General features: G+C 41.4%; 1 protein-coding gene across 1 annotated transcript in view; it reads right to left on the bottom strand.

The window, feature by feature from the left end:
• The window catches only part of CACNA1E (calcium voltage-gated channel subunit alpha1 E), a 494904-nt gene that overhangs the window by 84282 nt on the left and 382763 nt on the right, over window positions 1-27859 (bottom strand). The window contains exon 11 of the mRNA XM_059412718.1: window positions 314-429. Within this exon, the coding sequence (XP_059268701.1) occupies window positions 314-429 (116 nt within the window). The remainder of the gene's footprint in view (window positions 1-313; window positions 430-27859) is intronic.

Below are 27859 nucleotides of genomic sequence, written 5' to 3'. Positions count from 1 at the left end.
TTATTATTGTTGTTGTTGTTGTTGTTAGCAGTCGTGTAAAATGTTAGCCACCCGACCTCAGCTCTAGGACTGGGCTCTGTTCCCTCTCACTCACCTCACCTTGCTAAAATTCGGGCCTCACGAAGGTGTTTGGTAGAACAGGGACAGTTAGACCCCAGAGGAAGCAAGAGGGACCAGCAGGGAACCCAAAAAGCTGGTGAGGCAGCCAGCACCTCTCGGTGCTCTGGCCAGGGTGGCCCACGTGAACGAAAGCAGTGGGCTCAGGGGCAGGGGCCTGTCCGCAGGGAGGTCTGCGCAGCCCGCCACACCTCACCTGCTTTGTCTATCCAGGCGCGGTACCCATTCAGCTCGCGCTCAATCTGCTGCTGCCGCCGCAGTTTCATGAACGCTCTCCGGTTCTCCACTCTCTCTCTCTCTTTGGCAAATTCCCTGTGGACGAGAGGGGGAGATGCAGAAGTAGTGAAGGTAGGAAGCGCCAGGACGAAGAGGACGGGTGAAGCGCGGAGAAGCACGAGGGAGCCAGAGCAGGTGTCCTCTACCCCTCGCGCGCCCCCCACCCCTTTGTTCCAGACTGCAACTGTGATCTTAAAATGCTGCACAGAAACCTCGCTCCTTTGGCTTCACGCAGCTGACGTCCCAGTCAGCCCTTAACGCCCTCTGCGTGCTCTATCTGGAAAGGTACTTTCTTAGTCATGGGACACACCAGGGTTCAAAATGCTATGTTCTGTTTCCCCAGCTACAACTCAAACCCTCAGCACCCCTGGGGGGATCCACCTTGCCTTTGTGCTTTTCATAACAACCATGATTAATGTATATTGACCAATTATGCGCCAGCCTTGTATGTCATTTTACAGGCCCGTGGACTCATTTAATCCATTACAGGCACCCTAGGAAGTAATAAGCGCTATTAAAATTCCTATTTAACAGATGCGGAAACACCAAGGATTGAGAAGGGAAGTAACTTTCTGGGATCTGGAGTCAAACCACAGCGCTGTGCTTCCTCTGGCAGCCTGTGGCCCTGAGACCAAGAGCACCCATGCCTCGAAGGGCTGATTGTGTGTGAAGATGGCTGGCGGAGGTTAAACAGGAAAGGGAAAAACACAGAAAGGGCCCCTGGCTAGAAAAGAAAGTGGCAAGGTGGGAGCTGTGGGAAGGGATATAAATGGACAGAGGGCAAGCCAAGGGCAAAAATCAGGGAGAAGACACAGTCCACTGACAGGTGCAGGGGACCAGAGTCTGTGGCACAAGACAGCCATAATCCTAAAGTCCCATGGGGAGAAAGAAGGGAGAAGAGACACGAGGGCTCCGTGGCAGAGAGGAAGACGAACACATTCTATATGGGCATCCATAAAGGCACACGGGCTGAGACACCTGTCCAGCAACCCGCTCTACCGAGGCCCTTCTCATCACCAGACATCCCTCCAGGCCACAGCGCCGCTCACCCGAGGAATGCTCTCCAGCAGGGGCCCAGGAGTGCTCCTGCTGCCCAGGGAGCTGCTGAACTTCCTCGGGGTGTCCCCATAATTAAAGAGGCGAAGCCTGAAGAGGAAGAAGCCCAGCACCCACAGTGGGTCCCGTCAGCTCCTCCCTTGTCGTGTATTTCTTTGATAGGATTTCAAATCCACTTGCTTATGGCTTAAGTGCAGTTGTCTTAATCGACTTGTATATAACAAAGTGGAGAAAAAAAGATGTATTTAGAAGGATTTTTAAAAAATATTTTACTTATTTATTTGAGAGAGAAAAAGTGAGCAAGAGAGCGAGAGAGAGCACAAGTGTTGGGGGCAGAGGGAGAAAGACGACTCCCCTGCTGGACTGGGAGGTGGACTCAGGGCTCAACCTCGGGACCCTGGGATCATGACCTGAGCCAAAGGCAGATGCTCAACCAACAGAGCCACCCAGGTGCCCCCAGAAGTAAACTGGTTTTGAGAGAAGAATGAAGTCAGTTGTGTCAGGATGTCACCGTCTCATCTGTTCTGGCCCCTTAGAACTCAGCTGCTGAGGGGCCCCACTGGGGGCTTAACAATGAGCGTATGAAGCGACAGCAATGGCAAGGGAATACTAAAAAGTGACCAAAGTCTGTGAGGACAATCCAAGAGCATCTGGTGTGAGCAAGCCTACACTATACCGATCTAAGACAGCTCCTTGAAGAACTTGAGGCAATCGGCTCCAGCCTTAGTAAAGCAGACTTTTTTTTTTTCCAGTTTATTTTTTTTAATTCCAGTAAGTTAACATACAGCATTATATTAGTTCCAGGTGTACAATATAGTGATTCAACAATTCCATGCCTCACTCAGTACTCATGAAGATAACTGTGCTCTTAATCCCCGTCACCTATTTCGCCCATCCCCCCACCTCCTTCCCCTCTGATAACCATCTGTTCTCTATAATTAAGAGTCTATTTTGTAGATTTTTGGTTTCTTTTTTCCTTTGTGCATTTGTTTTGTTTCTTAAATTCCCATAGGAGTATCTGTCTTTCTCTATTTCACTTAGCATTATACTCTCTAGATCCATTCATGTTGTTGCAAATGGCAAGATTTTATTCTTTTTATGACTGAATAATATTCCATTGTGTATATATACCACATCTTCTTTATCTGGGCATTTGTACTGCTTCTATAATTTGACTATTGCAAATAATGCTGCAATAAACATAGGATGAACATACATTTTCAAATTAGTGTTTTTGTGTTCTTTGGGTAAATACCTCATAGTGGAATTACTGGTCATTCTATTTTTAATTTTTTGAGGAACCTCCATACTGTTTTCCACAGTGACTATACCAGTTTGCATTTTTACCGATAGTACATGAGGGTTTCTTTTTCTCCACATCCTCCCCAACACTTGTTTCTTGTGTTTTTGATTTCCGCCATTTTGACAGGTGTGAGGTGGTATCTCTCACTGTGGTTTCCCTGACGATGAGTGACGTTGAATATCCTTTCATGTGTCTAGATGTGTTGGCCATCTGGATGCCTTCTTCAGAAAAATATCTCTTCATGTCTTCCGCCCATTTTAAGTTGGATTATTTATTTTTGGGATGTAGAGTTGTAGGAGTTCTTTATATCAACCTTTATCAGATGCGTTGTTTGCAAATATTTTCTCTGATTCTGTAGGCTTTTAGTTTTAGTATTTCTTTTGCTATGCAGACACTTTTTATTTTGATGTGATCCCAATATTTTTGCTGTTGTTTCCCTTACCTCAGAAAATAGATCTAGAAATATGTTATGGCTGATGTCAGAGAAATTATTGCCTGTGTTTTTTTCTAGGATTTTTATGGTTTCAGTTCTGAGCATTTAGGTCTTTCATCCATTTTGAGTTTACGTGTACGGTGTACGGTGTAAGAAAGTGGTCCAGTTTCATTCCTTCACATGTAGCTGTCCAGTTTTCCCAATGTCACTTTTGAAGAGACCGTTCTTCCCATTACATATTCGTGGCCTCCTTTGTGGAAGATGGACTATATAATCGTGGGTTATTTCTGGGCTTTCTATTGTGTTCATTGATCTTCTGTAAAAATACCACACTGTTTTGATTACAGATTTGTAGTATAGCTTGAAATCTAGGATTGTGATACCTTCAGTTTTGTTCTTCCTTTTCAAGACTGCTTTGGCTATTTGGGGTCTCTTGTATTTCCATTCAAATTTTAGAATTGTTTGTCCTAGTTCTGTGAAAAATCTATTGGTATTTTATAAGGATCTCATTAAATCTGTAGATTATTTTATACATTTTAACAGCATTTATTCTCCCAATCCACAAGGATGGAATGGCTTTTCATTCTTTCTGTTATCTTCAATTTCTTTCACCAGTGTTTTATAGTTTTCAGAGGCCAGGTTAATTTGGTTAAGTGTATTCCTTGGTATACTGTTATTTTTGGTGCAATTGTAAATGGAATTGTTTTCTTATTTTCTTTTTCTGCTACTTCATTATTCATGTACAGAAATGCAATGGATTTATGTATATTGATTTTATATCCTATAACTTTACTGAATTAATTTGTCAGTTCTAGTAGTTTTTTGTTGGAGCCTTTAGGGTTTTCTAGATACAGTATCATGTCATCTGCAAATAGTGGATGTTTTACTTCTTCCTTGCTAATTTGGATGACTTTTACTTCTTTTTCTTGTCTGATTGCTGTGGCTAGGACTTCTAATATATGCTAAATAAAAATGATGATTGTGGACATCCATAAAGTAACACTTACAGGCAGTGGGGAAAGTCAAACAGCAGCCCCATAAAGAACATTTTTCCCATCAACACTAGTTCCCCTGTTCCCTAACAGTATGTTCTAACATATTGCACTACAGGACTTTTACTTTTGCACTAGTAGCTGGACATCAGCTCTCAGTTGGCTAAGCTGTCTCTTGCCAGTACCAACTTGTATCAAGGTATACCTCAACTAAATTTGTCTTTTATTCCTTTCATCTTCCCTTACCTGGAACAATAGTGTGATTAATCTGTCATTGATTTGGAGTATATTATTTCTTTATTGGCTTATTAAGAGAAATTATCCTGTGTACTATTGGCTTGTAAAATTCCTGCAGTAAACCTATGTTAATGTTAAATATGTTAGTTAATATTATTTAATTAATGTTATTTAATGCCATTTAACATTAACTTATGTTAATGTTAAATAAATTGCTGGCAAAGACAAACTTAGCCTCTGAGCATAATTTGCCTCCCAAAATAAGATAGCCCTCATATCCAGGGAAGAAGAAACAAGCCAGGGGTTGAAGGACATGCCACAGCCCCCAGGCAGGGGAAGAGGAAGAACCTCATTCAGCCTCTCCTGCCAAGATATATGGATTCCTTGGCATGGACACCTTATCATGGTCAGGCAAAGGGCTTGAGAATAAAGCACATTAAGGGAGAAATTCTGGGCTCATATTCAGGTTCAGCAGGTTCTACCAACAGTGTTGTGGGGGAATAGAGATGGAAACAGTCAAAATGAAGAGTACAGGACCAGTGAAAGTCAGAGTAACAGAAGCCATGGGGCACCCCTTTCCTTTCCTTCTTCTCTGGATTATAACAATTAGAAAGCAACAAGGGACTGGCTTGGTTCATGGCATTACCACCTACCAAAAAGTTTCTACCTTTTGTTCTTTATCTTCTTTCTATCCCTCTTGTCCAATTAGTGCCATGTTCTGTTGGTTCTATCCCCAAAACAGCACTTGGACCTACCCTCCATTCTTTGTCCTCACTGCCTTGTCCACGGCCTCATCCTTTTCTGCCTGGATTATTACACTCCCATTGTCTCTCAACCAGCTGTCTCTCTTCCTTTCATTTTATCCATCTCACACACACTTTCTAAAACACACACTAGATCTGATCACTTCCAAACCTAAAATAATAACCACAGTGAGTAACATTTGTTGAACACCTTCTAGTTTCCAAGCACCTTCACACATTTTGCTCATATTTTTTTATAATCACTCTAAGAAAAAGGTGGAACAGGTATTTTCATCCTCAATTTAGAACTTAAACAACTTGTTTCAATTTCAGTAAAAAACAGAGCCAGGATTGAACCCAGGCCTGTCTGCTCTAAGAGCCCAGGCTCTTCATACCCCTGATGTCTGTCTAGCCCAATGGCATATTCATATGCTACTTACTTTATTATATATATATATATATACATATATATATACACATATATATATGTATATATATATATATATATGCATTGACTTTTCAACTACACTCTGGGGATCCAGAAAGTTTTAAAAAGAAGGTAATATTTTAAGGAAGACCTTGAAAAAAGGAGAATTTAAGCAGTTGTGAGCGGAAAAACACAATAATCCTTAGCATCTAGGGTGAGCATCATTACCAACAGCACCATTTTCTATGTCAGAACACTGAACCTAAGGGGAGCTAAGTGGCCCTTTGAGAGAGCTAGTGTCCAAGGACACAGAGCCACTAAGAGCAACCAAGACCTTCATGTCTTCTACATTCCATTTTCTTTCTATTCTCCCTCTGCTCCTCCACAGCCTCCTCCACCTTCTGCTAAATGAAATACAAACACCTAACATGACCTTCACAGTCTTTCACAGCCTGATACTAACCTTTCCTCTAAGCCTCGCCTCCCGTCATTCGCACCCACCCACCTGCCTGCAGCCCGCGTGGCTGACTCCCGCAGCAGCACCCTTCTCCCTGTTCTGGAGAATGCAGCTCCGCTCTCCAGGGTTGGTCCACCGTTTCTCTGCCGAGAATCCCTTCTTAACTGCCGGAGTCTGTCAGAATCCTTCTCCAAGGCCAGGTTGAAATGTCACTTCATCTGTTCAGCTTTCCCTTCCTCTCCTTCCTCCCTGCACAATCTCCAGCCTCCATCCTTTCTTTTCTCTGTGCCTTTACAGCTCATCTCCCAGCCAGGCTTTACCGTGGTGAGCTGTACATGTGACTATGTGAGCCTCTTGTGAAAATATTCCGTGTCTTACTCAACTCCGTATCCTCCCAGACTAGACAGACTAGGCCTGGCACATGGTAATATGCCCAATATAGATTTCTTTTTAATTAAAAATATCCAGGCTGACTTGGAGAGTATTCTGATAGCTCTACCCTGGTTCCCAAAGGCTTAAGTGAAGGAACACTCCAACTCTGTACTGGCCCAAAGAGAGGCAGGTGAACTAGCCGGAGAGCAGCAGTGGTCAGGTAATTCCTGGACACCACCACCACTGTTTCCCTTGGTTTGACTCCACTAAAATCTCTGCAAAATCAGTCCATGACATATGCTGTGTGTCACTTTCCACCTGGCCCCCAGAATTACCCGACTGCTTGATTTCCAGTGGGAGAGAGAGACCAACAAAGCCCAGTCTAGCCTCCCTGTGTATTTGGAAGTTTTCTGGCTCTGGGTCTCCTCAGCTGGCTTCCCTACTCTCCTCTACTGGCACTACAGGCCCCCGTGAACTCTCATGCTTCCACCGGGCCTCTTAGCAGGCAGAGCTCAAGGACCCAGAGCCTACCAAAACTCCCTGGCCTTTTAAAGAAGCCTCTTAGCTTAAAGAAGTAAAGCAAAGAATATGCACCAGTGGGGATAATTCCTGAGCGGCCCCTGTGTCAGTGGAGGAAGAAGGGCTGGGTAGGGGGAAGGTTCTGTATTATGTCTATCAAGGAGACTTTTCTGTTTTGTTTTTCCATTGGGGGCCTAGGGCACAAGTCTGGTACCAGTGTCTTTCATACCTGTCACCCCTCCCTGGTCGACATAATTGTGCCCATGGCTTATCTCCCTGACTAGTCAGTCTACGGGCTCCATGAGACCAAGCAGAGCCTACATTGTACCACATTTCAACAAGACCCTGTGAAGTTGGATCCAAGGCCTGTTATTACAGTAGATTTCACAGGCTATGGAAATAACATATGAAGAACACCTAATATTCAAATAACATATTTGCGACTTGTTAAATTTTTAAATATTTTTAAAAAATTTATTTGTTTGAGAGAGGCAGAGACAAAACACAAGCAGGAGAGAAGAGGCAGAAGCAGAGGGAGAAGCAGACACCCCATTGAGCAGGGAGCCCAATGAAGGGCTTGATCCCGGGACCTTGGGATCATGACCTGAGCCAAAGGCAGACGCCTAACCTTATCTGAGACACCCAGGCACCCTGGTGATATTTCTAATCATGAATCGCTTTCATATAAATGATTTCATTTATACTTGTAAAAACCCTGGGAGATGCAGAAAGGCTCTTGCCCAAGATCAACTCATCAGCAGAAGACAGAGCCAGAATTCAAGGTAATATATTCCAAAGTGAGGTTAAGTGCCATTTCCACAGCTGTCTTACATGCTATCTAGATGTCAACATTTAAAATCAGAAGGGATTTAGTTTCAGCTCAAGGAAAATAAGGACCTAAAGAAAATAAGGACCTAAAAAGAGAGTTTTGTGCTTTTTCTAAAAGGACAATCTTTTTAATTGAGAGAAGAGCATAAAAATCCGTTGTTCTGTGCTGGGTTAATAAAGACACAATATAAAATTCATGGCATTAGTCAAGCTAGTAATATATTGCTTGATTTTGTATGTGTAGTATAGCCACCAATGATTTATATGCAGCTTACATTCTAGAGAGAACAGGGATGGACAGGATTTAATTCCAATACCTCCCAAAAGTTAAGTGTCTATTCTAAACTTAGATCTAATATGTCCACCATTCTTGGAAGTATAGATATGCCTGGTCCCAAGGAAAGGGAAACATGTGTCCTGCCACCTATCCCCTCTTCCCTGAAGACCTGAGTACTCCTTTTCACAGAGGATCTGGGATTATTCAGATGATGATGCTTGGCAAAAATAAAGCATACAACTGCTACATTCAGATGACCACTGCCAAACTTTCTACTGAAAGGTACCTCAAAGAGAGGCCCTCCAAATATCTCAATTTATCCAATTCCCTTGAATTGAGCAAGGAAGTGTAAAAGAAGGAACTCTGGCTTACAGTGGAAAGTGTTCATAACCCCTCAGCCCTTCCTGCATCAGCCTGTGGCTTAAGGTATGAGAATGGCTAAACAACCCCTTTTCATTTGCTCCATCCAGTGGAAAAATACCCACAGACAGAACAGAACTCAAGTTGGGATGCATCTAGACTCCAGAATCCCAAACAGGGGGAACAAAAATAAATCCCAGGTGAGGTAGCAAAAATACTACCAGGTCTGTTCTCAGAGCTAGGTATCCTGATAACCTCTGTGCTAACAAAGTGGCAGTGATCTCTCTGTCTCAGCTTCCCTGTCAATCATTCCCTCTGCTCATAACCCACCACAGGAATATATCGGGTTATTCTAGGAGTCCAGACTGGGTTCCTGTAAAAGACTGGAGGATGGTAAAAATCCAAATTGTGTTTCACTGCAGATACTTCTTACCCAGTTCTGTGATCCATAGTTTTTAGCTGTACCTCCTCCCACTTTGTTTTGGTCCAGGAGGATAATTTGCAGTTCCCTCCCATGACAGAGCCCTCACATAGATGGAAGGAAAGTGACTTGAAGCTAAGCATGGATGAGCCTCTATTCTAGTTGTCACTTAGGCGTGCAAGGTTTGGGTTTCTGAATTTCAGTTATGGGAACTAAGAAGAAAGCTGATCTCCATGTTCTGCTTGGTTAAGAACCATTTTCTTCTTTCAGCCTAGGTGGTGAATTTACACTTGTGATTGCTTTTGTTTTGCAGCAGTTCACACGAGAGGCATAATTTGTTAAAAAAAAAAAAAATCAACTATTCCTACACAGCCAATTATAAATGATCCACAATTAGATGAAGTGGAAGAATTACATAGATAATCTCACACAAGGTATAACACCCAAAACAGTGTCATGTGTGACAGTGGGAGACGGGAAGTGTTCAGGGAGACGGCAAAGTTCTCTTTCAAGTCATATTTAGGTAAATATTAAAATGGGTTTATAGTTCATGAATTTATAGACCTATAAATGGGTCACTGCCAGATATCCACAAAGGGCTAATCTGTGTATCACTACATTAAGGTGACCAGTTTTGGTCCATGGGTTGATGTGAGGGTGCTCGGTCACTCACATTGCTGGAACTTACCATGAGGTGACGAAGTCACCAGGACTAACCTGGGAGAGTCAATGAAGCCTTGCTCCCGCCTGAAATTCCTGTCCATGTTATGTCACCTCAGAGTCACCAGGCACCTAGCCAGGTAGCTCTACATTAATCTAGACAGTGAGGATGGCATTCTGGTAGGTCTGCTGTGATAACAACCACTCTGTGGAGAACTCTGGCTCCTATGTGACTCTCTAGCTCCAGACCTTTCCTCCTGCTTCAGTACACACCCGGAGCTTTGTTTACCCATGCAGAGGCCTCTGCAGCTGTCATGGCAACCAAAGAGAAGACAAAGCCAGCCAGGATGGGCTGGCCTGTGTGACTCAAAGATCTGTTTACCCACACTCTTGTGCACGCTTGTACGCTTCATCACACACACACACTGGCACACATACACACATGCTCACATGGGCACGTAGAAGCATATGCAGACAGACTTTGCCAAGCACACAAATGGCCACATGGTCATGTTCCTGCTCTTCTCTGGAGTCCATGTTTCCAAAATGCTTCTCTGCTCCCAGAGGAACTTGGCCAGTCTTCCGATAGGATATTTGCTCCGGGAAAGGGGAATTTGGGTTAGATATCCTGAAAAAAACCTCTTCAACCCTAAATATTCTAAAATCAAGAGGAATTGGGGGACGTCAGATAGGCAGTTGTGTGTTGGCTGCAATGTCCTCTCGGTCTCATTGGAACATGGGTTGGGGGATGGAGGGTAAAACAGCTTTTTGGTTGTTCTTGTGAGTCCAGGGAAGCTTTTTCCCATTTTTCAGAGGAGCAAACACAGCCCAGAGAAGGTAAACACCTTCCTGAAGGTCACACAGTTCAGCTGTATTATAGTTATTTATGTCTTATCCCTTGACTTGTTCCAGAAAGGATTTAAGGAGCCTTAGGTTGCTAATAAATAAAGGCCAGAACAGCACCCAGTTCTCTAAATGCCGTCCAGTGTTGACTTTAATAAGCAGGATGGATGGGAGTCCCGGAAGGTGAGGAATGTTTAACTCGGGCACTGTATCTCACCGTCACACTTCCCCCGAGATCAGGGGCTTTGGGAGGGCTCCTCCAATGAGAAGTCATCCTTTCCTAAGGCAGTTAAGGCAAATAAATGACCTTACACAGAGCACAGTATCCTACCCTTTTTCCTCCACTCCATACCCACAGCAATGGAAGGAAGGCCATGGGTCTCACATATCAGAGTATCAGGTAGGGGGCGCTAACAAATCAGCTCTCCCAGCCTCCTCTTCCACATGCAGGGAAACCAAGGCACAAACAGGTCAGATGGCTTGCTGGTCCAAGGCCGGTAGCATGTGATGGCTGCCCAGAGCAGAACCTGGATCTCCGGATTCCAGAGCCAGTGCATTTTAAATCTGCATGACATTTTAGTCATGAGAAGTCAAAGAAGCACATTCTTATAGAATCTTGGGGGAATGCACGGTTCTTTTTATTTTTTTTTCTTGTTCTTCTTGACATTGAGATCTCATTTATTTGAGTAGATGCAGGGGAAGGCCTGGCAATTAACACAAAGGGGATAATGAAGGAGCTGGAATATGTCTCTGTTGAGTTTTTGGCCTTTTAACCTTGAAGTTGGTATAACCCAGACTATTTGAGCATAATAATTAAAAGCTCTGAAACAAAAATTGAAACCAAAACCAAACTGGATTTGAATCCTGTCTACATCCGGGTATGACCTGGGACAAGTGAACATCTGAGTCTCAGTTTCCTCCTTTGTGAAAAAGGAATAAACGCTATACCTGTCTCAAAGCGTTGTGAGGGTTAAAGTAAATATCAGATGGAAAATGCCAAGTATAGTATCTAGGAGAGTAGGTGTTCTAAGTGCCCATTTTAAGTATCACTGACACTCCTGAGAATGTATCATAATACAATTAATCTATTACCAAGGCCTTTATCCATCCACCTATCCATCTCTACATATTTTGCCTCCAAAATATAATTAATTGAGTACCTGCTGTGTGGTTGGCATTATTTTAGAATATGGGAATACAACAGCAACCACAAAAGAGAAATCCTGGTCTTCATGTAACTTACATTCTAGTGGAGGAGACAGACAAGAAAACAAGATGGAAAAGAGCAACATAAATATGTTACATACGTGTAAGGGCTAAGGCAAAATTATGGCATAGAAGAAGAGCAGTAAGTATGGGGAAGAGGTCTGGGATTTGGGGTAGAGTGGCCAGGGAAGGCCTGGCATAAGAAATGATTTGAGAAGTGTTAGGGAGGGAGCCATCCAGGTATCTGAGGGAGAGCATTCCAGGAAAGGCAACAGCTAGGGAAAAGCTCTGGGGCAGGAACTTTCCAGAGGAGCATTCCAAGAATAGAAAGGGGCCAATATTGCTTTGGAATGGACTGAATAAGCAGAAAACAAATGATATGAGGTCACAGTGGGTCACAGGCTGTGTGGAGGTGGACAGCTAGACCATGTAGGACTTCAGAGGCCCTCTAACAATTTGACTTTTACTTGGTGTGATCTCGAAGCCACTGGAGGGATTGGAGCAGAGGAGTCAGTGACCTAAGTTTTCACAGAAGGTCTCTGGTCACCCTGTTGACAACAGGCAGATGAGGGCTAAGGATTGGAGCAGGGAGACCCTACAGTTTATACACAGATCACGGCTGTCTTGGCCAGAGTGGTAGGTGTGCAGATCCTGAGAAATACCAGGGCTCTGGATACAATGTGAAGGTGGGGCTAAGAAGACGGGATAACATTTGTGGCATATAAGAGAGATCTGGGTTAAAGATGACCCCCCCCCACACCAGAAGTTTTTTAGCTTGAGCAACAAGAAGGATGGAGTTAAATGAACTGCGATAGAAAAGACACTGTGAGGAGTAGTGGTTTGGGGGTGGGGAGGATGGAGTGGGGATCTCAAGTTCAGCTATGTACATAAGTCAGCTAGATATCCAGACACATTCGCATTAAAAATCATTTGGCCCAGCAGCACTAATTCTATTCTCCATGTGGTATACGCCAGCTGCTTCAAGGAGTATCCTAGACAGTCTCTCTGCCACTCCTTCTTCTCCTCTGCTGTCATATGCTAGAAAGATGGTGACTGATTTTTCAGCAAAATACAATCCAGAAATTATTGTTGCTATCGCTGCAAATAAGATTCAAAATAAAACCAAAGCCCACAAATATTCCGGAATGATGCATTATTCCATTCCAACTGCTTCACAGCTCCTCCCATCAGCAGAGATGATCCAGGGACAGCGTGTACTATGGACAGAGAAAAGTGACACATTCTCACGTGCTTGTCCTTAACAAGCTTTTAAGATGGGAACTAGGAAACCATACTTCTCTTCCTCTTCGACAGATCAGAATATCAAAGGCCTAAAGGATCAATGTGACAGATGGACAGACACAGAGTTACAAAGTGGAATTCAGATCTCCCAACTCTGTACATCTAACTGCCTCCCGGTCCACACCAGCCCACTGTTGCACAGACACTACCAAGGCAGGAACTCTAGGGCACACACGAAGCCTTCAGTGTCTTCCTGTCCATCATGGGATGTGTTTCAGTCACAATACTTCAGTGGGCTCAAAGCCCTGTGGTGAGGAAGAATGAGCCACGGAAAGGAAGGGATTTCATATTCCTTCTCGCTCATTTCCTCCTCCGCCCGCCCCCCACAGCACTCTATAGCAAGAAAGAGGCTTCTTGACAGAACAAATGGCTGTGTTCTTTTAAGAGACACTCAGATCCTCTGAGAAGTTGGAGCAATCGATGCTGCCCTCCCCACCCCAAAAGGGTCTGGAGGTTCTGAAGAACGGATGAGGCATGTTCAAGGGAGTGACTGAGAGTATATTACCAAGTTGAGTCATTATACACTTAATACTGTGTGGGCTTTTCTTTTTTCCTTTGTAAAAAGCTTTGAATTTCCCACAGTCCATTGTTCAACAGCCCCAGATAATTTAAACACTAAAGATTCCTCTCAGGGAGGTAAAATCCTCTGGTTCAGCATCAGAAGATTCTTCCCTGTTAAAACAAGACCTTTCTTCTGCTTTGGAATGGACAAGTGGAACCAAAGAGAAGGCCCAGGGTTGACGGAACAGGGGTGGTGGATAGTGAGAAGCGGAGCAGAAATCTGAAGGACAAAAAAAAAAGGGCTGGCGACGTCAGAAAGGATGAACACCCAACCCGGCGTCAACATGGATGGGACAGGATGGGATGCTGCTGCGTGAAATACGTCAAACAGAGAAAGGCAATTACATGGTTTCACATATTTGTGGATTGTAAGGAATAGCATGGGGGCCATTAGGAGAAGGAAGGGAAAAATGGAGGAGGGGGGAAGCAGAGGGTAGACAAACCGTGAGAGATTATGGACTCCGGGAATCAGACTGAGGGTTTTAGAGGGGAGGAGGTGGGGGATGGGGGAGCCTGGTGATGGGTATTAAGGAGGGCACGGATTGCATGGAGCACTGGGTGTCATATGGAAACAATGAATCAGGGAACACTACATCAAAAACTAACGATGTACTTAATGATGACTAACATAACATAAAAAAAATTTTTTTAAATAAACTGTATTATAAAATGGAGAAAAAAAAAAGGCTAGAGAGAACAAGACGGGGAGTCCTGAGGGAGGTGAACAAAGTTTGCAGACTTGATGTTGGCTAACGCACCAAGTGTGAGCTTACCATGCAGAAAGGCCATGTTTTCTACTCGCTATCCTGGTAAACGTCTCCATGACAGGTTAGGCAAGAGTTTTCTCTCACATGTATTCATTCATATCTTCAGGGTACATTAAAGAGCCCCTCAAACTCAGCTCGATTTTTCAGATAAAAAAACTGAGGCTCAGTGCAGGTAAACTTGCTCAGACTGCTCACACATCTGTATTAGAAACAGCCATACCTCAAACATTTCTGTTCCTTATAAACTGTCCACTTACTTGTTGGTGGCCCAATTACGTGGTCAACTCTGTAAGGGTAGGGGCTGTGTCAGTTCGCTCTCATTCAGTATCACACTCATAGTCCCAGCACCTACTGGCTGCTCAGGAAACGTTTGCTAAGAGAATGAACGGCACCCCACCCCCACAGGCAACCACTGGGCAAAGGGCAGTTTTGGATTTTGGAATAAGAGGAGAGAGCGGGTCCAGTGGCACAGGCCCTGGGCCTCAGTCCACAAGATGCATCATCCCACAACGTGCGGAGTCAATGGTGGGGGGCAGGGGAAGCGGGTGGTGGCACAGGGCGGTGCATGAGGATCCGTGATTCCATGACTCCCACTTATTTTTCCAGGAGACGCTTCTCAATCTCCTTTGCTTCTCCTCCAAACATGAGCATGTCCCAGGACCCAGACTTGGGTCTCCTTGAGTGTTCTCTGTCTACGTGATCTCAGAGCCCCATGGAGTCAACACCATTCTATGCTGAAGATCGCATTTATCTCTCTAGCCCCAACTCACCAGTGAACTCCAAAGCCATCGGTGCAACCATCTACTTGGTATCAACAATGTGGACGTGAACCTGGCCTCTCAAACTTAAGATGGCCAAAGCAGAACTTTTAATTTCTCCCCCACACTGCTCCTCCTCTAGTCTCTCCCCATCTCAGTAAGCAAATAACACCACTCAGTCATTTTCCGTTCTTCTTATCCATTCTCCTGTCCTCACCACAAGCCCAATCCAATCTATCGGCAATTCCTAGCCATTCTGTCTACAAACTTCTCTCAAACTCATTGCTACCACCTGAGCCCAGGCTATTCCGGTCTCTTGCCTGGATGCTTCCTACCCTCAGCAGCCCACAGTAATCTCACTAAGTGACTTCTTATTTCCACCCTTCTCCTGATCACCCCCATTTCCCTCATGGAAGGAAAACTGGGTGGGGGGGTGACTTTCGAAATACAAAAAAGTCCTCTTTACCTCTGCTTATGACTCTCCCCCTGGCATCTCAGGACTAAAATCCAAACTCTTTACTACAGTCTACATAACCCTACATGGGTCGGATCTTTGTCTCTCTCAGGGATCTTTCCAGATCACAGAACCAAAGTTAACAAGCCCACTAGTTGTCATGCTCTACTGAATCAGGCTGTTTTACTTCATTAATAACCTTTGTCAGGAAAAGATGATTTTTTTCCACCTGTTTATTTTTGTCTTTCCAAAAGAATATAATAATCTTCTTCTACAATGTTGAACATTGTGTCCTCAGTGCCCAGATACTTAGAAGGAACTTAACAAATATTTGTTGAATGAAAGAATAAAGGTAACAGAGCATTCAAAATTATGTATTCTTTTCTCCGGAGATAAGTTACCTTCACGACTCACGACCACCACAGATCCCATCTACTTGTGTAGGATCATCCCTCTACCTCCAAGAATTCGTTCTCAACCAAGCCACTCTGAAAACCAGCTATCCACCCTTATCTTGACGCTTTACAGGTGAATTTTCAAAACCATGCCAAAACTGCAAAGTGTCCTCACTTCAAGGAATTCTTTAGTACATTTGGCTTAAATTTTTTCTGCCACTGACAGCTCATCCCTTGCAGACTCCCTTCCGTTGATGGCTATTATCTTTTACTTAGAGGTCTTTTTAAAATTGAAGATACTTAATAAATCACCAACTTCTTTAGCTTATCTTGCAGTTAACCTAAGTTCTTTGATAAAATGCAATTCATTATTACCCCATTGAAAATTTCAAAGCCTATTAGGGACAAAAGCAGGTGATGTACAAGCAAAGATGTTCTCCTTTGGAAAGGCTAGCATGTGGTAGACATTACTGCTTAAGACTACTGGAGGCTATGCACTTTCCAATGAGGACTCTGTAATTATAATTACACAACTAAAGTAACAAGATGTCCTAAAAGAGAATTAAAAACGTAGTATAGTAAAAACAAAAACCAAAATAAAAAACAACAACAAACAAAACCACTGTATTGGACTTGGTATACCTAGTTTTGAATCACAGACCACCGCCAAGTCATTTAACCTCTTGGAGGTGGGATTTCCTCATACATGGCATTGATAAAAATAGAGTGGGCTCACAAGAGTACCTAAGCATGGTCTATCTTAAATATATGTGGGTTGAATCTGAAGCCCAAAGTACTAGTACTCGGAAAATCCAAAACTCTGTCATGGATAACTATTGTCATTTTATCACCTTGGGAGAGTAACTCAAAACAGACATTTGGGTCAAGGATAATACAAGTAAGTCAGCATCAGAAAGGAAGGAATACCAAGAAGAAAGTGCATCTTTCCCCCCACCCTGTCTTAGGTATGCCCCTGAACTCCGCTAAGGATATTTCTGCCCTACCCTGCTTTGTGCAGTTGAGGGGATGAAATCATACAAAGGCATTAAACTCACATTCTCATCAGGGAAGGAAGTAGGAAATGTATATTGCCCTTTTATTATCACAGAAATTAAGAGAAATGGATTCTCATGGAAAGTGCCAGTTTTCAAAAGCATAAATAGCCAGCCATATCCTTTTGAAAGGAAACATGCTCTGCTAATAAACACTGATCATTTTTTAGCTATCCTATATCTAAATATTACAATTCTAAGTGAAAATATGACTTCTTCCCAAAACTTCAATTCTTACCTGAAAATACATCTTATTTGAAAACATTATCCTTGCATACATATGGCTCCACAGTCATAAAAAAATTACATGCATACATGTGGGTACACACGTATACACACATTTATTGCCAGAGCCCACTTACAGGAAGGTTAAGACCTGAAAAGATCTACCATGCCAACGTTTTTTCTGGAGGTTTACCTATTCCTTTGTAGATATGCCCCCTACCTGGGAAGCCAGTAAGTATAGGCTTTACTTCAAAGGGGGCAGGGGGGTGACTCAATAGGATTAGCTCAATAATTCTTACATTGAAATACTGTAATCACTAGGTTCCTATCACTGTATTTCTCCCTAATGCTATTCAGAAAAATGACTGCACTTTATAAAGAATCTGAAAAGTCAAAAAAAAAAAAAAAAAAAAAAAAGCTTCTGCTTCTGGCAGAATGATCCACTAGTGTTCTGAAATACCTTTTATACAAAATTCCCAGATGCTGGGTAAATTGCAATAAGTATGGCAATTAACACATTGCTAAGCTTAAGTAACAGAAATCTCCATGGTCAAAAAAACAAAAAAGACACATGCTATATAAATATTTCCCCCCAGGCTGTGGCTTGTCTACGTTCATTTTCTTTTTTTCTTTTTTTTTTTTTTAAGATTTTATTTATTTATTTGACAGACAGAGATCACAAGTAGGTGGAGAGGCAGGCAGAGAGAGAGAGGAGAAAGCAGGCTCCCCGCTGAGCAGAGAGCCTGATGTGGGGCTCGATCCCAGGACCCTGGGATCATGACCCGAGCAGAAAGCAGAGGCTTTAACCCACTGAGCCACTCAGGCGCCCCTACATTCATTTTCTTAATGCTGCCTTTTGGATGAACAGTTTTGTTTTGTTTTGCTTTTTTATTTTGACAAAGCCCAACTTAGGAATTTTTTTGTTTTATTGTTTGTGGTTTTTTTGTATTCTGTGCAAGAAATATTTGCCCTAAATTCTCTGAAATTCTCAAATTAATATTTATCTACAGAGAGAAATAGGGGTCTAGATTTTTTCTTCCCCATACCAATATCCAATAGATCCGACATGATTTATTAAAATAAACTGTCTTTTCCTCATTAAATTGACTTTGCACTTTTGTCAAAAATCAACCAGCCACATATATGAGGGGGTCTCTATTCTGTTCCACTGATAAATTTCTCTATCCTTGCACTAATATCATATTATCTTGATAGAGTGGCAGTATAGTATATCTTAAAATAAAATGGTGCAAGTTTTATAACTTTGTTCTCCTTCTACAAAATTCTATGGCTTCTCTAAACTTCTGCATTTACATGTTAGTTTTTTAATCATCTTGCCTATGTCTTCAAGTCAGCCTGTGGGAATTTTGGTAGGGAATATACTGAATCTGTATATTGATTTAGGGGTAATGGATACCTTAATGATATTAAGTCTTTTTTTAAAAGGATTTTATTTATTTTATTTGAGAGAGAAAGAGAGATCATGAGCAAGAGGAGGGATAGAGGGTGAAACAGACTCCCCCTGCCCCTTGAGCAGGGATCCCAACCTGGGGCTTCATCCCAGTACCCCGGGATCATGACTTGATCCAAAGGTAGACACTTAACCAGCTGAGCCACCCAGGCACCCCTAAGTCTTTCAGTCTATAAGGATGGTATTCCCTCGATTCTTAAAGGACTTTTTTTCAGCAATGTTCTGTACTTTTCAGTATAAAGGTTTTACACATCTTTTGTTAGATTTATGCTTAGATATTGGATTTTATGCTACTGTAAAAATTTTTTAAGTTTAAACTCATTTCTCATTCAAGTTGAAATTGATCATTGTAAGTATATATGACCTGATTGTTTGTATATTGACCTTATATCCTGTATCTTGCTAAATTTGCTTATTAGCTCCCGTAGTTTATCAGTTCTATTTTTAGTTTCAAAAATATGATACTGTTTGTGAAAAAATTAGTTTTACTTCTCCCTTTCCAATATTCTTGCCCTTTATTTCTTTTTCTTGCCTTATTAAAATGGCTCAGAGCTACAGAACAGTTTTAAGAAGTGCTGAAACAGGGCTCCTGGGTGGCTCAGTAGGTTAAGCCTTTGCCTTTGACTTAGGTCATGATCTCAAGGTCCTGGGATTGAGCCCCACATCAGGCTTCCCCCTCTCTCTCTGCCTGCCTCTCTGCTTATTTGTGATCTCTCTCTGTCAAATAAATAAATATAATCTTTATAAGAAAGGCTGAAACTACAAATTCTTTGTCTTTTTCCAGATCAGAGGGGAAGGGATGGTGCTAGCTTGTAGATTTTTTTAAACATTCTTTTATCAGATTGAGAAAGTTCTCTCTTATGTTAGTTTACTGTGAGTTTTTATTACAAAAAGGAGTTGGATTTTGTTAAATTCTTTTTGTGCACCTGTCAAGATGTAATATGCTTTTTCCCTCTGTTGCTATGGCATATTACATTGATTGATTTTGAAATGCTAAACTAACCTTGTATTCACAGATTAAATATTACTTGGTGATAGCGTATTACCCTTCTGTTCTGCCAGATTTGACTGATAATATTTTATTCGGGAGTTTTGCATCTATGCTCATCATAGATACTGTTCTGTAATCATCTTATATTTGTCAGATTTACATACTGTGGTTATGCCTGCTACATCAAATGAGGTGGGAAGTGTTCTATACTTCTCTATATTCTAAAGGAGCGCATGAGGATTGTTATCATGTTTCGTAAAAATGATATTTGGCCTGGAGTTTTGTTTTGCTTTTTGGTGGGAAGGTTTTAGATAAATTTAATTTCTTTAATAGATATGGGTTTACTTAACTTTTTAACTTCCTGTGTAAGCTTTGGCAATTCTTGTTTTCAAGGAACTTGCTATTTTATCTAAGTGGTTGAATTTACTGGCAGAAAATTGTTCATATTTTCCAATGTCTGTAGGACCTGTGGTGATAACCCGTTTTTATTCCTCATGTCGATAATTTGTGTTTTCTTTCTTTCTTTGAAATTTAAATTTTAAAGGTAAATTATATAGCAGAGCAAATAGCATTAAATAAAAGGTCAGTGAACTGTTGAGATTTTATTTTTGTTTTGGGGGGCTGTTTTTAGACACAGCACAATAAAATAAAGAGATGAGAAAAATGAAAGGGAGATTAATAGAAATGTTAGATACGATTAACGTCTTTCAGTCAAGTCAGAATTCCATAATAAGAAAAAAAAACAGAGTGAATGGGCGCCTGGGTGGCTCAGTGGGTTAAGCCGCTGCCTTCGGCTCAGGTCATGATCTCACGGTCCTGGGATCGAGTCCCGCATCGGGCTGTCTGCTCAGCGGGGAGCCTGCTTCCTCCTCTCTCTCTCTGCCTGCCTCTCTGCCTACATGTAATCTCTCTCTGTCAAATAAATAAATAAAATCTTTAAAAAAAAAAAAAAGAAAAAAAAGAAAGAAAAAAAAACAGAGTGAAGAGAGGAAATATTTGTAAATCAAATAAATAAGTACAATATATATAAAAGTAGGATAAATTTAGAAATCCATAACTAAAACCATTAAAGTAAAACCACACAACACCAAAGCCAAGGTCTTTAAGGGAGCCTAAGAAATAAGAAAAAAAAAATTTATCACTTACTAAGGAATGATAATTCGATCTCATCAGCAATGATGAAGCCAGGATACAGGGATTATTTCTTTAGAATACTGAGACAAAATAACTGTCACCTTTCTTTTTTTTTTTTTTAATATTTTATTTATTTATTTGACAGAGAGAGAGAGATCACAAGCAGGCAGAGAGGCAGGCAGAGAGAGAGGGGGAAGCAGGCTCGCTGCCGGGCAGAGAGCCTGATGCGGGGCTCAATCCCAGGACTCTGGGATCTTGACCTGAGCCGAAGGCAGAGGCTTTAACCCACTGAGCCACCCAGGTGCCCCAATAACTGTCACCTTTCAATTATGAATCCTGAAAAACACTAAGGATGTGGTCAAAATAAAGATATTTTTAGACCACTAAAAACTGAAGGAATTTGCACTGTCAAAGGTACTGAAGAAGGTACTTCAGAAATAAGGAAAATAGTCTAAAAAGAAAAGGAAGATGGAAGAAAGAACAGTAAAAAATAGGTAGGAAACTGTGAGTAAATCTAACAAAGTATGTTTAAAATATCAAAGATTATGCCTAAATTGTTACATTAAAAATATAAATTATAACTGCATATAGGTCTAATAATCCCAAGATAGGGTAATATGACTTACTGAGGTATTGTATTTTATGGTAGAAGGTATTAAGTCTATAAAAATTTCATTAATTGAAGAATACCTAGAAAAATTAAAATTTAGCCATTGAAAGAACAGATAGAAAATGCTAATAACTTAAAATTTGATAGATAGTATAAGTAGAATACGTTAAAAAAATATATAAAAGCCATGATTATCTAATGATAATTTAATGTGTTGAAAACCTCAAAAAATGTACATATAATAGAATTAACAGAGTATAACAATATCAATGAATAAAAATATCAATATCCAGAAATCAGTTGAAACTCTAGACATGAGAACAATTAATAAAACAATAAACTAGTAACAAAGGCCAGAAAATACCCAGGAATAAACATAAGAAAAGATGTGCAACACCTTTCTGGAGTTCTAAAATTATGTTGAAAGACATTAAAGAAGGCACAAATAAATGAAGGCATCTATATATTAATGGACAGATTTATTAGAAATATTACCAAATCATACTATAGGATAAAAAGCATTTTAATGAAAATCCTAACAGAGGTTTCCTTGGAAACTGATAAGGATTTTAAAATTCACATGGAAAAGAAAAACCAAGAACAGCCAGATATCCCTGTCAGTGCTGCTGGGCATTCATACAGATCTCACTATCTACACGGAAAGTAAAGAGAAATGGGTCACTATCCCAAATCATTCACATGAAGAAGTTAAGGACTCACAAAAGGAAAAAGCAAATACAAATGGGCAATAAACCTTTGAAAATGTGCCCAACCTCACTAGCAAATGAGAAAATGCAAGTTAAGACCACAAGATGCTGTTTACACACATCAACCTGATACAGATTTAGAAGTCAGAAAGCTCAAGTGTCAGCAAGAATGAAGAACAAGCTGTCTGACATGCTGATGATGAAAATGTAAACTGGTATAACCACTTTAAAAAGGGATTTTGAAAATGCAATTGGGCATTATCTTGTAGAGTGGAACACGCAGATGCCCTTTAACCCCAAAAAATTCAGTTCCAGAATCTCCTGGCAGCAAATTTGCATTAACAAAAAACCTAGAATTGCCCAAGTGGAGAAAGGACACATAACTTGCAGTGCACAGATAGAGTGCGATTCCATACTGCAGTAAAACTGAGAGAACCAACAGGTACAAAAACATGCACAGTATGCTACAGTCCATATAGCATTCAATGATTTACCTTGTCGGGCAATATATACAGGTAGTAAAGCAAATGAAAAGCAAAGGAATAATAAGCACTACCCCTGAGGAGGAGATGAAGAGATACAGTTGGGAAAAGGCCACTGGGTTTCTCTGCTGCTGGTAATATTCCCTCTCTTAAGCTTCATTGTGAAAACCAAGATATTTTATTTATATTTATATCACATATATGGTACAAACTATATATAAAGTTTTATATACACACACAAACACATACATACACATATTGGGGGCGGGAAGAGGCATATATGAAATATTTCAGACAGAAGGTTGTTTTTTTTTTTTTTTTTTTTTTTAAAGATTTTATTTATTTATTTGACAGAGAGAAATCACAAATACACTGAGAGGCAGGCAGAGAGAGAAGGAAGCAGGCTCCCTGCTGAGCAGAGAGCCCGATGCGGGACTCGATCCCAGGACCCTGAGATCATGACCCGAGCCGAAGGCAGCAGCTTAACCCACTGAGCCACCCAGGTGCCCCAGAAGGTTGTTTTTTAAGTCAATGAACCATGAGTCATAAAATGTACTGCTTCATGGTTATATGAGGGCATTGAGTTACCCTGAATAATAACTAAAGAAGGACCAGACTGGAAGAAGAACTGTTTTTTGGTCCCAACTTGGACATATTCTAGTTATGAAATTCTGGGTAAGTCACCAAATGGCCTCCGTTTCTTACAACATGGATGATATTTTCTCTTGAAGTTATGGTAAAAGAAAAAAACATATACAAAGGTGCTCTGGAAATTTTAATAAACCATATGCTATCATAGATGAGTATAGAAACCCTAAAAACAGAAAGAGGAAATAAGTTTTTCTCCCAATTCAAGAAATTGTCCGTCAGCTGTATGTTTATAGTTGCCTCAGTGCCTCTTCTTCCAAAAATATATAAAAGCAGTCAGAACTTCTCTTAATTTTTACCCTCACCAAGTACAGGGGGGAGCCTCTGGTGCTCTCAAAGCCTGATACCTTGTATTCCCCTAAACAGAACCTCAGGCCCACTGATTTCCTGTGCACACCACCACCCTCTCAAAGGGCCGAGCTCCAGCCAGCCGAGGGGTGAGTGTGACAAACCAGAAGTGTGGTAAGGAATCCGGTCACCCCACCCCCGGCCCAGGCCATTTAAATCAGTAAGTAACAAAGCTGACATCCCAGTGTATTTTGCCCTAGTGACATTCCAGACCATAAGGAGTCACAAATTTCAGAGATTATTAAGGGAAAACAAAAGGGCAGGGCAGAAAACAGAAAAATACCAGCAGAAGACTGGGAAGGTTGGTGGCCTCACCCTAACACCTATTGCCTAATAACTCCAGCACCCAGCTCCCCGCTGGCAGCTGGAGTTAGGTGGTGCTCTTCTCCCTCCAGTGGCAGCCTTTCTACCCCCCCCCCCACCACCACCAACGACCTCTCTTGAAATCTGTGAAGTAGGGGGAATCTGCTGAATCTCCTCCTCTATCTCATGTTCCCAAACAAGCCAGTCACGTCACTCTTGCCAGAGAGACAACAAAAGACACACCTATCATACCAGGATGCATAATACTAAAAATTAACATCCCAAGTCATCCAGGATCTCCCCTTGTCTTTGAGGGAGCTAAAGAGAATATGATGTAGAACCTTTTTAGAATTCTCTTCACCCCTCACCCACAAGTCTGCTTCCCAAACAACTCCATACACTAGAATTCTTCACATGAAAGTCCTGCCGGCATCCCCACCTCGGCCTGTCCTCTGAATATGACCTCACTGCATTAGAAGGGCCTTACCGTGACTACTAGTGGCAATCCAAGCTGCATCATCTAGATAGTAATAAGGATTGAGAAAAGACTCATCATCTTGCTACCAACCACTGCATGTCATCCTCAAAGGCATGAAGCCATCACTCTGCAACCTGGGTTCTTATTGGTCCCTACGGCTCTGTAATCAATCTGAGGGATGGAAGCCATGGTCTTGGCATCAGATCAAGAGGAAAGGATTACAAGGATGAAAGTCAAATATCAAAAGGTTCATCTGATAAGGACAAAGAGCACTGAACAGAGGTAGGTAAAGAATGCTATCTGAATAAGAGCCAAGGGGCCAGGATTCTAGCCCTACTCCACCACTCACTGCCTCTGGGTCTTTGTTAAGACAAATCTGTTGTGGGGGTGGGGTGGGATGGGGGACTTGACTTCAGCCCTGAAATGCTCTCTAAGGGCCTTGTTAGTTTGAGCATTCTATGGTTATAACTCAAATGAAGTCCAATGTAAGTCACATCTGATTGGTCCCAGGGAATAAAATTGAGAGAACAAAGAGGCAGGGTATGAAGGATGCAGGGGATGAAGAATACGAAGGAAAAGGCCACATTATATGAAGTGCAAATAGTCAGTGTATACAATAAGGAAGACTCGGGAAACCAGGGGGTCCTAAAACAGTGGGATATAGGTGAATTATTCCTAAAAATCTTCTGGACAAATTTTGAGAGGGTATCCCAAAAGTAGTCTACTCATGCTTTTCCTACAGAACCTAGGAGTAAGAACTGAGTAAGAACTACATATGTTTATTGAATGAAAGAGACCAGGACTGAGAACATCTCCTAAAGATGGGTTTGCTGATACGGTTTTCACAACTGGAAACACCTGTCCAAAACATGACAATTTGTAATACTACAAGAAAGAACTGGAACCCTTCCAGAAGTAAAAAAGAGGAACCCTAAAAGAGTGAGTCAGTAGGGGTAAGGAGACTGCCCTCCAAGAAGGAAGGTAGTGCAATGAACCTACTGTTGGTAGAAAATAGACGGCCCTGGGTTAGTCACCTACGGTGTCCAGCTCAATTCCCCTGGAGACCGGTACAAGGCCTTCAGGACACAGCACTGACTGACTCGGGGGCTACAGCCCATGGCTACAAACAACTTCTCATGAGGACTACATGAAATAATCTGTGGTGGGGCGGGGGGAGTCTTCATTTGTTCATCAAATTCTCATTAAGCATCTACTAGCACCAGACATGATGATGGATACTAAGTATAATTTAACATTATAATGTTAAATATAATACCTGTAACTCTAAGCCACCTTACAGTTTGTAAAACAAACAAACAAAACAAAAAACTTTCATACAGAGCATCTCAAGAGTAACTCAGTATTTGCAATACAGGAAGCTCCCAAATCCATATAGAACCATTTTTAAAGTCTGTGAGATTGCAAATTAGAATTAACTTGTTTACATTTCTTACAGCAGGATACGTGAAAGGCAAAACAAAAATAAAAATGAAACACCTTTTATTTATGGAGAATAACCATCTTGAACGGGAATGTGGTATTACCACCAAACAAGAAACACCCCTCCCCCAAAAAAATGCAAGTTAGAAAATCCAATGAAGAATAGAGGGAAAAAATGTGGTAAGAAATAGTTTCTTAAACCCAAGAAGAAAAGCATAGGACACAATTCTGTAAGAGACTGAAAAATTATAAGCTGTAAAATTCCACAGAAAATTAATGGGAACAAAAGTCAAGAGTGTTAGGGTTTTTTTTTTTTTTTTTTTAATGTTATGTTGGTCACCATAGAGTACATCATTAATTTCTGATGTAGTGTTACAAGATTCATTGTTTGTGTATAACACCCAGTGCTCCATGAAATACATGCCCTCCTTAATACCCATCACCAGGCTAACCAATCCCCAAACCACCTCCCCCCTAAAACCTTCAATTTGTTTCTCAGAGTCCATAGTTTCTCATGGTTTGTCTCTCCCTCTGGTTCCCTGACTTCATTTTTCCCTTTTCCTCCTAATGTCCTCCATGCTATTCCTTATGTTCCACAAATAAGTGAAATCATATAACTGACTTTCTCTGCTTGACATATTTCACTCAGCATAATCTCTTCCAGTCCCATCCATGATAAGAAAGTTGAGTATTCAGCCTTTCTAATGGCTGAGTAATATTCCATTGTGTGTATGGACCACATCTTCTTTTTTCATTCATCTGTTGAAAGGCAGATAATCTTTCCATAATCTGGCTATTGTGGATATTGCTGCTATGTACATTGGGGATACACATGGCCCTTCTTTTCACTACATCTGTATCTTTAGGGTAAATACAACAGTACGGCAATTGCTGGGTCATAGGGTAGCTTTATTTTTAATTTTTTGAGGAACCTCCACACTGTTTTCCAAAATGGCTACCCCAACTTGCATTCCCACCAACAGTGTAAGAGGAACGTTCCCCTCTCTCTACAACTTCTCCAACATTTATTGTTTCCTGCCTTGTCAATTTTTGCCATTCTAACTGGGGTAAGGTGGCATCTCAATGTGGTTTTAGGGTGTTAGGTTTTGGTACTAAATCTGCTACGGCTTGTGTGGCTGTGGGAATTTTTTTGACCAATTATTCAGACACAGAGTCTGTATCCAGTGCCACTGGATAAAGTACCACTTGTTAGATTGGAAAATACAGAGATGTATAAATACCATTTCTTATTCAAGTAAATCCAATATTCCCAGGAGACAAAGAAATCAATACAAAATGGCATATGCTATAAATGGGACATGGATGGCATAAGGAGGAAAGGTTCTGATTCTATGGGAGAAACTAAGGAAGGTGTCTAGGAAAGACGACGTTGTGTTCCAAAGGATAAATAGACAATAGAGGATGACCGCAGATGCAGAGAAAATATAGGTTGGATGGTGGGGCTTGCTGGAAGGGATAATGAGGATTCAGAGACAGACATGCAGAGTCTAAAGTATCAGAGAACACTAGGCAGGATGTCTTACTCTTCTTGGTCCTTGAGTTTCTTCATCTGTGATGAGTAGAACTAACTAAAAGATGGTTTCCATCCCCTTTAGTTAGAGCATCTTTGAGGGTCAGTTTTTAATTCTCAAGTCCTTGACATGCTTAAAGTGTCCCATCCTCTTTTAAAGGAGGCTACGAAAAACCTGACAAGTTTGACTAGCTAATGCTCACACAGAGTCTCTGTGTCAGAGCCTGAGCAGGCCAAGAGGCAATCCAAAGGGCAAGGATCTGAGGCAACCTCTTTGGGATTATAGGGGAGTCATTAATGCTGTTGACGTAATATTTTTAGCTCTTTGCCTTCTTATCCCCTAAGGTTGGATATGGATATATGACCAATTCTGGCAACTAAGATTGAGTGCAAATACTTCCTGCTAGAGTAAGAGCCTTCAGAGCTCTCTTATTCCTTACCCCAATGTGAGAAAGTATGGCTGAAGTACAGTGGGCCAGGACAGAGCAGGAGGGGATGAGGTCAGAGAATGGGTATTCCATCAGCCCAGGTTCTAGAGAAAATACAATAACCATTGGCATGAATCCCCCAGTCAAATGGATGAAGGACATGTAACATGAGCAAGAAATAAAACAATGCTGAGAGGGAGGCATTATTGTTTTTTTTTGTTGTTGTTGTTGTTTTTTTTTTATAGAC

Source organism: Mustela nigripes, chromosome 10 (assembly GCF_022355385.1).
Source record: "Mustela nigripes isolate SB6536 chromosome 10, MUSNIG.SB6536, whole genome shotgun sequence".
Lineage (NCBI taxonomy): Eukaryota > Metazoa > Chordata > Mammalia > Carnivora > Mustelidae > Mustela > Mustela nigripes.
The sequence above is the reverse complement of the archived record's forward strand: the minus strand, read 5'-3'. Positions and strand labels throughout refer to the sequence as shown.